This window comes from Falco cherrug, chromosome 6 (genome assembly GCF_023634085.1).
Source record: "Falco cherrug isolate bFalChe1 chromosome 6, bFalChe1.pri, whole genome shotgun sequence".
Classification (NCBI taxonomy): Eukaryota; Metazoa; Chordata; class Aves; order Falconiformes; family Falconidae; genus Falco; species Falco cherrug.
This window is the reverse complement of record NC_073702.1, coordinates 73,988,743-74,003,314: the sequence shown is the minus strand read 5'-3', so window position 1 is coordinate 74,003,314 and position 14,572 is coordinate 73,988,743. Positions and strand designations below refer to the sequence as shown.

The 14,572-nt window shown below is 52.1% G+C and overlaps 1 protein-coding gene across 1 annotated transcript in view; it reads right to left on the bottom strand.

The window, feature by feature from the left end:
- Positions 1-5,707: 5,707 nt before the first annotated feature.
- PPM1G (protein phosphatase, Mg2+/Mn2+ dependent 1G) overlaps positions 5,708-14,572 on the bottom strand; it is a 28,343-nt gene continuing 19,478 nt past the window's right edge. The window contains exons 4-10 of the mRNA XM_055713523.1: positions 12,159-12,291; positions 10,274-10,743; positions 9,704-9,841; positions 8,678-8,912; positions 7,134-7,263; positions 6,873-6,975; positions 5,708-6,431 (exon numbers count right to left, since the gene is read on the bottom strand). Of these exons, the coding sequence (XP_055569498.1) occupies positions 6,237-6,431; positions 6,873-6,975; positions 7,134-7,263; positions 8,678-8,912; positions 9,704-9,841; positions 10,274-10,743; positions 12,159-12,291 (1,404 nt within the window). The 3' untranslated portion in view covers positions 5,708-6,236. The remainder of the gene's footprint in view (positions 6,432-6,872; positions 6,976-7,133; positions 7,264-8,677; positions 8,913-9,703; positions 9,842-10,273; positions 10,744-12,158; positions 12,292-14,572) is intronic.

The window sequence follows — 14,572 nt, the reverse complement described above, 5'->3', positions numbered from 1 at the left end:
GTGTGCCCCAGCTGCCTTCCTGGGGGCAGCACGTGGCTGCTGGCAGACAGAGCTCGAGTGTGGTGCGGGACAGCTGCAGCGGGGGCCCAAAGCAGCCCTGAGGGTGGGAGGCCATGCACTGGGCTGGGGCAGAGCTGGGGAACACACAGGTCTCACTATGCTGACCCGTACCCATGTATCTGCACCCTACCTGCCCCAGCAGTGTGTGGAGTGGTCCCAGCGCTGCTGGAGAGGAGGCCTGTGCCCTTGGGCCAGCTGTGGGTGATGCTTTAGCATGTGGGGTGCCACAGCATGGGGACCTACCTGGATCCTTGTGACAGGCACCCACTCCAAAGCAGGGGAGAAAGTGGTGCTGAAGGATCTATGGCTTCTCCCAGGTGGAAGGGGCATCAGTAGTAAGGGTGCCCACAGCTGCTCCCTTCCATGGTGGCACTGGGATTAAGGGCCCCCACACAGCCCTGCACTCCTGTGTGGGGTGGCCCCTGCCTGGGGGCCAGGTTATCCCCCAGCCACTGGCAGAGCTGTGGTGCTCCACATCTTACATTGGCTTCCCTCCACTCCCCATGGGATGCTGGCATGGGCTGCAGGGCACCCATTTCTGCATATGGATGAGGACAAGGCAGTGGTGGCCATCCTGGTCCCTCCACATGCAGGGCTGGTTGTGGCCTATCGCCCTGCCCGCAGGCAACAGGGGTGCCCCTGAGGAATGCCCTGGATGGGCTGGGGTGGGGGCAGCTGCCCCCTGACTCCCAAGCTCCTCGGGCCAAGCAGCTCAAAGTTGTGGGTCCTGACTCCCACCAAGGATCCATCCTGCAGCCAGGCCGGTTTGGAGGAACTGTGTGGGAATGCCACAGGCTGTGCATGGGTACCCTGAACTGGGCAGGCAAGTGGGATCCTGCCTACGACCAGTCCGCTGCAGCATCCTTGGGAGATGTTGCGTTGAAGGGGATGGAGTAATTTAGCAGAAAATACTACCCCCCCTGCCTTCCAACTCTCCTCACCGAGGTGGCAGGTTAGGTGCAGCTAGGTTTAAGTTCTAAGTGATGTCCAATTTACCACTATCAGCCCAGTTGTGTTTAATACGTATATTAAACTACCACGGGTCTGGATACACTAATAGCAGTCTGCACCACCAGAGCAGTCATACACATGAGCTAGCATGGCCACACTCTAGGGTTTGGTCACGTTCAATGAGAAACTGCAACAACCAGCTACTTAACAGTGCAGTTTTATTTGTGCAACAGAGATACAGGTTCTTGGATTGCCAGTGATAGTGACTGTTTGCAAAAAGGCATGTGCAAATAAAATGTTATAAAGTATGAAATGCGCAAAAACGTTACAAACAATACAGCCTGGCTACAAATATTAAAAAGTAACTCTCTAGAGATATTTCTGAGTCTCCTGCAGAAGCACTTAGTTTCAGTCTCACCCAAGGCATCCCAAAGGGGGGAGAAGCAAGGCTCAGCCCATCAGCTGGTCCCAGGAGTCCGTCTCGGTGGTGTCTTCCCTTCACTTGTTCTTGGTGGTGTCTTCCCCCCTTGTCCCCTCATTCGTTCACTTTTTATACTTCTCTTTACTCTCAGGTGGAGCTTGAGTGACCCTAGTCATACATTCCTTCATTATGCTGATGTGAAGTTCCCTCGCTTTCATTTAAAGATACATTTCATTTTAAATTTACTATGCATGCTCCCCGAGTGGGGGATCCACCCTCTTTGGGGGACCCATTTGAGTAGGAGAGCTCGATCTACTACTACCACAATTCTTTTACCCTAGGATCCTTGAATTTTATCTTTTTAGCAGTTTTTTTTCTTTTAGCACTCAGCACGTTCTCGTCAGAAGGCTCTGAAGTGCTGAGGGGCCTAGTTCCCGACCTTCTCTTGCAGATGAGGCTCTTGCTTGGTCTTCGCCGTGGTTGTTGGCCCAGCAACAGACACCTTCTCATATATTTTGCAGCCGCTATGCAGCTTATTGGCTGTGTGGTACTATCGCATTCCCAATCCTGCAGGGAGCACAGCAGAGCCTGGCCGTTGTGTCTCCACTCTGCTCCGTCCTCCACTGCTCCTCCAGGATAGCAGGTTGTGTGCCTTAGGTGATGCAGATTCCGTGCATGCCAACCGTCCTGAAGGTGATAGCTGTATTTTAGCCTAAAAAGCTTTCTGTAATACTATGCTTCTATTAGGACCCAATTTTTCTCTAATTTCCCTCCTCAAAGTGATTTTCCCACAGGAGAAAAAGCTGCTTCTGAACATTTAGCTACTTGATGTTTAGCAGAGTCTGGCAGCATCTTAGAGCATGGTTGCAGGGACTGGTACTGATTGGGGTGAGTGCTGCCTGCGCCTTTGCCCTTCCCCAGCCATGGTGGGTCACGCACTCCATGCTGTTGTGATTCGCTGATCCCTGACCCCAGCCACGTGCAGCTGCTGCGGTGCCTGTCTCTCACCCAGAAGTCATCAGGTCCCCTTCCTGGTCCCATAGCTGACACCCCCCAGGTGCTTTTACCCTCGAGATGCACAGGAGTGCTCACACCCAGAGTCAACCACGACTCCTGTGGTCCCATAGCCACACCCTGCCCGAGCTGCCCTTAGGGACCCACTCGCTCCCTTGCTCCCAGGCCCCATCACCTGCTGCCCAGCTGGTGCGGCTGCTCTTTGCTGGTGTTCATGCATGTGTGCGCACATTGTTGGCACCACAGATGCTCCCCGCACTCACATGGAGGAAAGTTGGTTGGACGTGTAGTTTAAGAAGGTGATAGGACAGACTAGGATGAGCAGGTGTAGGGCATGGCCAGAGTTGTGTACTGCCTGGTCTCTGCTCACCTGCAATAGACCCTTTTACTCCCTTAAGCCTCTATTGCCCACACGTGTTCCTCCCCAAACCTCCTGAATCTCTCCCTTTTCCCACTTTGGGTTCCTCCCCTAAACATCCCATAATAAACCCTGTGCTATCCCCAAATGCTCTTTCCTTGCATCCCATGATGTGTTCCACACCCCTAGGGAGCCAGACTCCCAGCCTGTGCTCGCAAGGTGTTCCAGAGGACTCTGGATGACGTAGATGAGGCCACCTGGACCATGGGGCTGATGGTTCTCCTGGGACAGCTCTGGGAGGGGCCCAGGGGTGTGTGTCTGTGATTTCGGTCCCCCCACCTGCTCTTGTACCGCTTTGTCCTGCTAGATTTTTGGACATTGGCCTTTGAGGCGCTGGTGCTTCTCTTCTGATGGGCCTGAGAGTAGCTGGGTCAGTTTATCAATCAAATTACTCCACTTGCCATTGTTTCTTTGTGCCTCTTTTGTGCCTGTGGCTGATCTTACTGCGTCACCTAACGGCCTGGGCTTCCCGCTGCCTTCAGCAGCCAACTCTCAGACTCTGGTCTCTCTGGGCTCTGTCCCAGGCTACACCAAAACCTAGCCCCCAGACCTCTTTGCCTGTGTACCAGCAAATCCAGCGCAATGTTTGCTGCCGACTACATGCTAAGGTACGTGTCCCTCCCCAGCATGCTGGACTCTCCCTTTGCTGGCACTGGCCTCCACACCCCCTGTGTGCAGTAGAAAGAGCCCATGCACCTGGGAAAACAGCTAGAAAATAAGATCACTGTGGTGATCCATTATTATTATTATTATTTATTTTTTCCTCCCACCCACAACTGGCCCCTTTTATGCCCATTTCCCATGCTCATTCCTCCCTCCTCAGTCCCTCCCTTCTCCCAAACAGCCCACAGGACTGCGTGCCCCAGGATCCCACAGCAGGGGTGTCTCCCGCCCATGCACCCATGTGGACATTGGGCAGCCCTGGGTCCCTCTGTCCTTCTGGGGGGCCCTGTGGCAACGGGGCTGGGGGCTTCTGCTGGCTCCAAAGAGGTCACCAGGACCCCTCCCTGGCATGGCTCCTTGGCATTCTGGAGATGACTTGTTGACACATAACCTGCCAGCTGGTCTTAGCAAAACTCCTGATTCTGCTCTTTAAACAGCTTCAGTAGGTTAATGAAAATACCTGTGGATATAAGGGCCCTCAATAAGCCACATGACATACCACAGAGCATTTTGATTAAAAACTAGCATGATGGAACATCAATAGAGCGCACAGTGAATGGTCTAAACCCAGCTACACCTCAATACAATTTACTAATGTGACATCACCACTAACCAGAGTCATTTTAGGGAGCTGCCACTGCAGAGACAGGTGTTAACTCCTGTACTAAAAACTTTAATGACTAGGAAGAAAGTTTAAAACCAAACCCTCTTGAGGCTGATGCCTCACAGCAGGAATGAAACTGGAGGCACATGACAATTCAATGTTTTTAACTCCACTGAGCGGAACTGCCTCTGGATTCAGTTTCCCAGGGCACTGCAGCTCTGGGCACTCCATCCAGGGTTGGGATTTACCTGTCTGCACAAGGCTCTACAGCATTGCTACCATCTGTGTTCTAAAAAAGATGTGTGGAAACTAGAGGGACTTCAGAAATAACAAATGCTTTTAGGACCAGATGAAATAATTCTGCTCGTTCCTGTGACAATTCAGGCTGTTTATACAGAATTTGGGGGCAGCTTGGCCAGCACATTCATAGCAGGGAGGAAACAGCAGGTACTGAGCTGTCCCTTAGCTGGAATGATCCTGAGACAAACCCATCTGGCAGCAAACGAAAGATGCCCTGAGAAGAAACCCACTTCTGCAAAGTTAAAAATCCTCTCCTTGGGTGCTTTACTCAGGCAGCACCATTCTAGGGGAACATGTCAGCTCATCTGGAGTTTCTGAGCACAGAAACAGCCTGAGCAGCAAGTTGGACGGCGGCGCCTATGGGTGTTTGTAACTCTGAACTCCCAAGCCTGAGCAGGGCTGCAGGAGCCCAGCCTGGATGATCCAGCGGCCAAAACATTTCGGGTCTGGACACACGATCACTGGAAAGCCACTAGACAGAGGGGCATATCAGGGCCATGAGGGAAGGGGCTCAAAGATGACATGAGATGCACCCATCCTGGCTGGTGAGGCATGGGCTGACTGAACTGCAGAAGCCGAGACAACAGTCCAGGACTAGGAGGGTGGACTTCGTTTTCAAAGAGGGAAGGCTTGCAGTGCGAGGCGTTGCCAAGGGAGCTCCCCCATGACACAGGAACGCCAGAGCAGCTGGAGTTAGAGATGAACTGGCTGGCAAACCTCACCTGCGCTTCCCTGTGCTCCCACACCATGCCAGGTGGAAGGTGAAGGGGCACAGCAGCAGGGAGTAGCAGCTGACCTTTCCATCAGTGGTTTATAGCCCAGGGACTTTGCTCCTGTGGGAGCAACGGCAGTACCGACACACGCTGTACAAGCTTTACACCATCCGGCACACCAGGCTGGAGCCGCTTCTTTGTTGCACCTTGAAGAGCACGCAGCTAGACGGGGTGCAGCATGCTGCGGGCAGGTTTGGTCAGGAGGGTGACTGGTACCCCTGTACCTCAGCAGACACAAACTGTCTCCAGAGCCTTGTCTCCTGCTCCGTGTGCCACAGACTGACCTCAGTTGGGCCACCTCAGGGTGGGTAACAGAAAGGCAGCAGGCCCAAGCACTGCAGCAGGGGCTGGCGCTCTGCTACCACACAGCAGAAGCCAGCTGCTTCTTGCGAGCTGCAGACACATCCCCTACGGTGCCTCTAAGATGCCAGAGACATTGTCCTCCCCATCCCACCTTCCTCTCTCCCCACCTCCAGGAAAGAACCAAGGACCAAAAGTACAGCTACGTTTTGTGGGCTTTTAGTTTGAAAAAAGTATTGATTGAAAGTGTACAACAGAACAAAGTGTGGCAGCAGCACCACAGCCAGATTGTTTCACAAATAAAAACAGAAAGGGCCTTAAATAATTGGGTACAGATTAAAAAAATCTCAACAGTGAAAAAGTTCTTCCCTCCGAACAGAAATTCACAGGCACAGAAATGGTAACAACCACATGGAGGCAATGGGGGGAAATCCTTCTTCTAACCACAGGGCTCTGTGCTCACAGGCTGCCAGCTGTGGCCAGCTCCTGCGCTGTGGCTGGTGGCTGCTCCCGCGTGCAGCTCTGCCCTTGGCTCCCTCTTTGGAATGGTTACAGATGAACAGTGCGACATGCCCTTGCTAACCAGACCCGCCCCCCCACCCCCCAACCAGGACACGAACAAACAAGGCCTCTGCTAAGGCTAAAAAAAGGACAAGACTTTGGAGTCTTGAGTTCAGCATGTTTAAGAAACGAGTCTGGTGAGTGCACAGCAAAGTCCCTGTGCGAGGCCTGCTATTCCAGCTTGGCCTTCTTGTTGTTATCCCCGCCATTCTCTTCTGCTGGTGCTGCCACATCCTCCAGTTTCCGCTTCCCACTTTCAGCAGGTGGGTGTGTATTACGGGGTTTGAAACTGATAATAATGCAGGTCATGTTATCACAGCCGGTGCCATCCCCTGAGGTGTCTGGAGCCAAACACTGATCCAGCAGCTGCAGAGGGACAGGACAGGACAGGTTAGCGGAAAGCACAGACAGCACTGTGAATCACCTGAGACACCAGGCCCATTCTAGCAAACGAGAGCAGCTTAGGGGCTGCCAGGCCAGAACAGTGCGGGCTGGGGTCAAATGCTGTTTGCCACCAGACAAGGGACAGAACAGCCTCAGCAGCTCTGGTTTTCTGGAAGTGGACAGAAACTTCTTTGGTTTGACAGCAACCTAGAAGTCAGAAACACTGGCCAGGGTGCCACAGGAACTGGGTCCCAATTCAGAGGCATCTCTGCTCCTGTTCCAACCAGTGTTGCAGGCCATACGCTCCCAGATACCCCAAGTGCTGAACAAACCAGTCTGATGGAGAGGGAGGGCAGAGTCAGGCACCAAGCTGGGATGCAGAAACACTGTGGGCTGAAGGGATACCGAAGCTCTGGACCTTACCTCTTCTACAATGGAGGAGAGTGGCCTCAGGACTCCATTCTCATCCTTTTGAGTGATCTTGGACTGGATGAAATCCACCACTTCCTGGCTGCTCATCACATTCCTGCAGAGAGCGAAGAGCTCAGAAGGGCTAGCGAAGGGAGCAGTCATGCCATAGTGTCTGACTAGCACCCAGGGCCATTGGGTGTTCCTGAGGCCCAGCTCCAGAGAAAGATCAGTGTAGTGATGCCCGAGAGGCACAACAGTTCCCTCACTACTCACCAGATTCCATCACAGGCAATGACCATGAAGTCGTGGTCATCATTTATTGTCAGCACTTTGATGTCAGGGAAGGCAGAGATCATCTGTTCTTCTGGAGGCAGATTCCTGTTCCGCTTGTAGAAGTGATCACCTGTAGCAGAGAAGAGGATCACTTTTTCTGTGGTTGGGCCCTGGCAATGCTGCCTACTCCTGAAGAGTGAGAAACACTACTGCCGAAAGGGCAACCTCAGCAGAATTGAAGCCAGTGCTCCCACAACCAGAGCAGATCAGGCTGTGGGCACATCAGAGAGAGAAATCTGCCACATGTTCCAGGTATTAGCTTTGGCAAGCCCAACATGCTGTTACCATACAATGGGAAAGAGGCGCTTTTGCCAGTTCAGCCTTCCTGGGCCAATGCCAGGCCAACAGCACACACTGTCTGACAACACCAGCTGAGACCCTGCAGCTGTGCTCATGAAATGAGTGTGTCTAGGAGCAGAATTTGCAACTCACCCCAGCACTAGCTTGGCTTTGCTCATTTTCCAGAAGCTCAGGCTGTCCTGGGCCAGTTATTTCAGTGCAATGTCCACAGCACACTGTTGGGTTCAGGTCTTCCCAAACCTTCAGTAGCCAAAGCTCACTTGAGAAAACCGATCCTCAGCTGTGACTACCAGGCTTGCCTGGAGTTACCTCCTAGGAAGGGATTTCTAGGGCCACCGCAAAATAGTAGGTGGAAATGTTGGTGCCTACCTAGATAAACAAACTCCTCGTTTCTGTCCTAAACGTATTTTTATCTCTTCACCCTAGGATAATTTCAATAGTCTTGGTCCTTCTGCACAAGTACTCTCCACTCACACCCATAGCTGCTTCTCTGTGTATTTTCCAGTACATTCTCAGTGTTATTCACTACCCTTTCCCTAATGCCTCCCAGTATCTATCTCATCCGCTCAAACTATAGCCATCGACTGGGCCAAGACCTTGTTTGGCTACTAATAGATGTGCCCAGCCTCCCGAGCCATTAACCCCAACACTGTTCATAAGAGACCAAGAGATGAGTACAAACACCATCCACGTGCTGCCTAAAGCACTGCAGCAAGTGAGGGTGGAGTTTGTGCAATTAAAAGGCAAGGCTGGCTCAGGAACAAATGAGCTCAAACTGGTATAAAATTAGGTCTCCAGGAAGCAACATACCAAGATCCTCCAGCACCCTGCTAACAGAAAAAAAACCTGTTCAAAAGTCAACAGTCTGGTTATGAGACAGTTTGTATGAGGTGGTTTCTGACAACCCAGCTGCTGGCACAATAGCCTTGGAGGCTTCACACACTCTGTCCTGCGCTGGAGCCTGGTAGGTGCTAGGTGTTGCTTTCTATCAACATCTGCCAGTTTCATGGCTATTTTCTCTAACTAGACTCAAATCTTACCACATCAAATATTGAATACGTTCTACTCATCATCCGGTAAAAAACTGTTTTAAACTTATCAGCTGGCAAGTGCTGGAAGCACAGATGTTCTAAGCACAGTACTCTGAGGCCAAGCAAGCCAACATTCACCCCCGTCTTACTCACCGATTGCTCTGGAGAGGTTGAGACCACCGTTCACTCTTCCATCCATGGTGACCTTGCCGCCAGCGTTCTTTATCCTGGCCAGCTCCACCTCATCCTCCGGTTTGTGGTCATATGACATGTCGACAGCTTTGCCACCTTCTGACACCACGCAGCGAGAGTCTCCAGCATTAGCCACAATCAGCTGCTTGCCCCGGATAAGCGCCACAACAGCAGTTGTCCCACTGTCAGAGCCAGGCTGCAAGAGACAAATGATTTTGCTGAGACTCCTTTCTCTTGCTCCGTATCAGGTCAATAAATGAACGATGGTCCCAGCCGTGTCCCAAACCCTGACATGCTGTGTCTTACCCCTTCTTCCCATAGGCACACACAGAACAATGGAGAAAAGACTGAGAGAAGCATGAAACACAGCAGGAGTGGGTTCAATGAGAGGCATGGTCAAGCAATACCTCCGCTCCAGCCTCACAAACCGCCAGTGGTTCAGGGTTCTCCAGTGTTCGGTATATCTCACTATATACCCTCAGCTCGAACATGTTGATTCCAGCTCAAAGCAGAAGCCTCACTGCAAGCCAGGACATCTCTCTGAAGAGAGAAGGTTGGCACCTTTGAAGCTGTAGTCCCCTTTTCCTGATGCCCTGGGTCCCTGGCCCACCTGCCAGCACTGCCACGGGCTGAGGGGCCACTGACTTGGCCCGGCAGAGAGCAATGCTCTACCCAGGAGCAGCAGTGCCAGCAGAGCTGACCTACTCCTGTCCTGTACTCTCCTTCCATGCCAACCTCCACAGTGGATTCTATGCACAGCAAACCCAGCAGCCAGGTCAGCCTCTTCTGATCCCAGCCTGCTGCCCAGACCCATGCCTTGTTCCTCAGCTTTTTGCATAAAGTCAGGCTGTCAGCAGCTGTGTTCAGCCTCAGGAGAACAAAAGGGATGTTTTATCCCCATCTGAATGGAAATAACTCCTTGCTGAGTGCCCCCCAAGTGCCCTTGGCTCCACACTACACTGCAGAACACAAGAACAGGGTGTGCACCTCCTCTTTCCCCTCCATGCCTGGTAACAACATTTCCTCCTCTTCATCCTCATCCTCCTCTGCTTCTTCAGTGTCATCTTCATCATCTTCATTCTCTGCCTCTTCACTACTGTAACCATCCTCATCTTCACTGCATTCCTACAAGAAACGAGAGATACCACCAGGAGTCACACAGGACGCCCTCAGTGCCCTCCCCAGACAGCTGGTCCCTCCATTCTGGGGACAGATGACAAGTTTGCCCCAGAAGAGTGAGATGACCTGGTACGTTTCCCCCACACCTGATGTCTACAATCAGAGCAGCTAGTTTCAGCTACCACAGTGAATGAAGGGATGGTGCATGCAGCAAGACGGCTATCCATTACGGCCACTGCACAAATGGGGGTATGTTTCTGTCAGGGTTGTCAAAACAATCCCCAACACTCCCATGAGATGGTCTTCAAAGTATCAGCCTGAAAAAACCTACTCCTAGGACACACCTAGGATGAGCCAGAGGCTCATAGCTCAAGTACCACAGTAAGCAATGCATTCTGCCCAGCCAGAAGGCCACTCTGTCCCAGTGCTGTTTCCTACCTCACTGTCTTCCTCCTCTTCCTCAACCTCATCTGACTCATCCTCACTGTCCTCAAAAAATTTGGATTTGGTTGTGCGCTGGGGCTTTCCCGTAGAGGAGCAGGAGGGCCCTGCCTCCCCAGTAGAAGAGGTGACGGCCTCGTCACCTTTGCCTAGTTCAGGCTTCTGCAGAGCAGGGCTGTTGCCTCCAGCGCTGGCTTTGTCTGAGGTGGAGGAAATACCCGTGATTTCTTCATCTGGCTTCCCATTCTTCCTCTCCTTGTGGTCGGTAAGCTCCCCTGGGTCAGCCTCTCCATTCATATTTGACTCCCCATCATGCTGCTTGCCTGTCCCCTCTGCAGCGTTCTCCCCAGCTGGAGCTAAAGACTTGTTTTTGAGGTTCTTGGTGCAGTTTTGTCCGTAGCGTGTGAGAAGCTCCTCAATGGTCATTGTGGCTTCTTCATGCAGAAGAGCAGCTTCCTCATTATCCACTAAAAACGGAAAGGGGGAGGGGGGTGAGGACAAAGAGGGTCAGAAAGCAGGATACATCACCACAGCAGCAGCTGTGTAGCACACACTGGGTTCAGCAGTGAGCTGCCCTGCCTGGATGCTGCTATTGCAGACAGGTTTCAGCAATGCTCAACAGGTTGATCCCCAGCAGGCGCAGGCAAATGCAGCCAGGCCCGTGCCATCCCACAGCTTCCAAGTGCTGCAGATGAACAATACACAAATCGCAGGGCAACGGCTTCTAACCACAGCCAAAGCACGCAGTCTGCAAGTTACCCTCGTGACTCCAGCCTCCGATGCTATCTGGCTGACTGGTAGGCAGCACAGAGCATTTAAATTAGATGTAAGATTGGAGGGTAAAGAGCCCCGTATTTCTTGGGTGCAGCTCATCTGAAGCTGCGGGGGAAGCAGGCAGACCACTTTCATGTGCAGATTTGTTTATTAATACTACAACCAGGAACAAGAAGTTTTTGTTATAGCAGTTGCTCCATGGGCCTTAAGCACCACAGGGATCCCAACCAGCTGTAATCTAGACACTTACAAACAGATGATAGAATAGCTTTAGGCAGTGAATGCAGTACCTCCTCCCAAGCAGGACACTAGACAGAAAATAGGATGACTTTCCCTAAATTATGAGCCAATGACCACTGCTTCCCTATTGACATCCCCCTGGTTATAATTTTCCTTGTTATTTAATCCCAAAAGGAAAAGGAACACCCATATCCTAAACACTCCTCAAAATACAGAACATAAAAGAAAAAAACCCAACAACCAAGCAAACAAAACCTCTACTGTCAGCTGGAGAATGAGGGCCAACAAATTTAGCGTTTTCAGACCAATACACAGTGTTCAAGGTGACTGTATCACTTTGCATCTGCTTCAAGGCTAGTTACAAGATATTCAGCTGAGAGCAGCATCGGACTCTACCCTGGCATTTACATTCTAACTGGGTTCATGGTCTGGCAACTACTTGCTGGTGAAAATGAACACTTGTTTCTTTGTTGAGAACCGCTGAAGAGATCAGAATCTGCTTCAATCCTATCTGCAGCTGGTGTCTGTCACCAGCTTGGAACATCATATTGTTCCACTTTCACAACTTAGCCCGCCTCACACCTCAGAGATTTCTGACACATCCCAGAACTCTGCAACCCATGGAGAAAGCTCTACAGAAAACTGACAGAATTGTTAGTTATTCATAGGATTAAGCTACCAAATGAATCAGAATTTGCCTAGCATCTGCCCGAAGCAATAAAGAGTGCTGAGGGGTGGCAGTTCAACTCCAGCTGAAATTTAACTGAGAAATTTGCACAGAAAACCTTCTGCTAAAGGAGACCTGACCCAACTGCTCTCAGTCCCTGTCCTGGAGCTGCACTTGTTTATTCAGTGGCATCTGACTTACCATCATCTTCGTCAGCAACTTTCTCCTTCTCATCTTCATCATCTTGGGGCCGTCCTGCCATCTGAGAGAGCTCTTTAATCACCTCCTCAGTAGTGAGCTTGGCATCTATGGCTAAGAAAGCATCTTCCAGGGCCTGTGCATGAACACAGACATGAGGGTGTGCACACTTTCAACTTCATTACAGAATGCCTGTGTGTCATGCTGTGCAATCAAGTCTCTCCTACAACACACACCATACAGAACCACAGAATGGCTGAGGCTGGCAGGGACCTCTGGGGTCCACCTGACCTAACACCCCGGTGCAGCAGGGACATGCTGAGCTGTCTGCCCAGGCCCATGTCCAGACAGCTTCTGAACAGCTCCAAGGATGTACGCTCCCTGGGCAACCTGCACCTGTGCTTGGTCACTCTTGCACTGAAAAGTGTTTCCTGATGTTTAGAGAGACCCTCCTGGCACCCATTTAGGGTCCGTCACCTCCGGTCCTGGCACTGGGCACCGCTGGCAGAGCTGCCTGCGTCCCCTCGGCACCCTCCCGCAGGTGTTTATGGACACGGATCCAACCCCCTGAGCCTGCCCTGCGCCAGGCTGAGCAGTCCCAGCTCCCGCAGCCTTGCCCCAGAGCAGAGGGGCTCCAGTCCCACAGCATCTTGGTGGCCCCTCACTGGACCCTCTCCAGCCTGGCCATGCCCCTCTCGGGCTGGGAAGCCCAGCACTGAGCCAGCGCTCCTGGGGTGGCCTCTCCAGGGCTGGGCAGAGGGCAAGGATCATCACCTCCCCCAGCTGGCAATGCTTTGCCTAAGGCAGCCCAGGACACCGTTCGCCGCCTTTGCAGCAAGGGCACGTTGCTGCTTCACGGTCAACTTGGTGTCCACCAGGACCCCGGAGCCGTTTCTGCCGAGCCGCTTTCCCGCTGGGCTGCCCCAGCACATCCTGGTGCTACGGGACTGTTCCTCCCGGGCACAGGACTTTGCACGTCCCCTTGCTGAACCTCACAAGGTTCCTGCCAGCCCGTTTCTCCAGCCTGTCCAGGTCCCCCTGGCGTGCAGCTGCTCTCCCGGCTCGGTGTCACCCACAGACTTGCCGAGGGTACGCTCGGCCCCATCCTCCAGATCGTTAATGAAGACGTTAAAGAGGACCGGACCCAGTATTGCCCCGTGGGACACACTGGTTGTTACTGGCCTCCAACCAGACTTTGTGCCACTGATCATCAACCCCCTGGCTGGGCCTGCCTGCTCATGCAGCCCATGCTTCCACAGCTTCCCTAGGAGGAGCTTGTGGGACACTGAGTCACAAGCCTTGTTGGAGTCCATGGGGGGCCTGGGGACAGGATAGCAATCAAAGCCACTGCGGAATGGCTCAGCATGAAGACTCCTCGACTCAGCAGACAGGCTCATTGCAGTCAGCAAGCACAGCCAGCTTGGGATCAGCAAAGCACAATACTTGGGCATTTCAGCCTAGAGCAAGAGCCACAAACTGATTCAAGTCTGTGTTGTAGACTATCCTCAGCCTAGATGTAAACAGAGTTTCTGGAGGGACTGCCTTCCCCTCACCCACACAGCTACAGATCCCAGCTCCAGCCCACAGGACACCTGATGTCAGATCATGCATTAATACTACAAGGGAAAATTACATCAGAAGGACCACTTGGTGGAAGGAAGACATGAACTAACCTCCCACCTCTGACAAAAGCTACCACTGCCCCCTAAAAAACAACCTACCAAAACCAGTGTCCTGGTTTCGGCTGGGATGGAGTTAACTTTCTTCTTAGTAGTAGGTGCAGTGCTGTGTTTTGGATTTGGTGTGAGAACAATGTTGATAGCACACTGATGGTTTTAGTTGTTGCTGGGTGATGTTTATACTAAATCAAGGACTTTTCGATTCCTTGGGCCCTGCCAGTGAGAGGGCTGGAGGGGCAGGGAAAACTGGGAGGGGACACAGCCAGGACAGGTGACCCAAGCTAGTCAAAGAGGTATTCCACACCATATGACATCATGCTGGGTATATAAACTGGGGGAAGAAGAAGGAAGGGCGGGACATTTGGCATTACGGCGCTTGTCTTCGTGAGTAACCGTTACGCGTGATGGAGCCCTGCTTCCCTGGGGATGGCCGAGCACCTGCCTGCCCGTGGGAAGTGGGGAATGAATTCCCTGCTTTGCTTTGCTTGTGTGCGCAGCTTTTGCTTTACCTATTAAATTGTTCTTATCTCAACCCTTGAGTTTTACATTCCCTTCCAATCCTCCTCCCCATCCCTCTGGGTGAGGGGTAGTGAGCAAGCGGCAGAGTGGTGCTGGGTTGCTGCCCGGGGTTAAACCACGACAACCAGTCAAAGAACCAGCTCACACATGTGACTGGAATGAGTCTGAAAATTAAAAAAAAAAAAAAAAGAAAAAAAAAGAAAGCTAAGCTGGAAAACA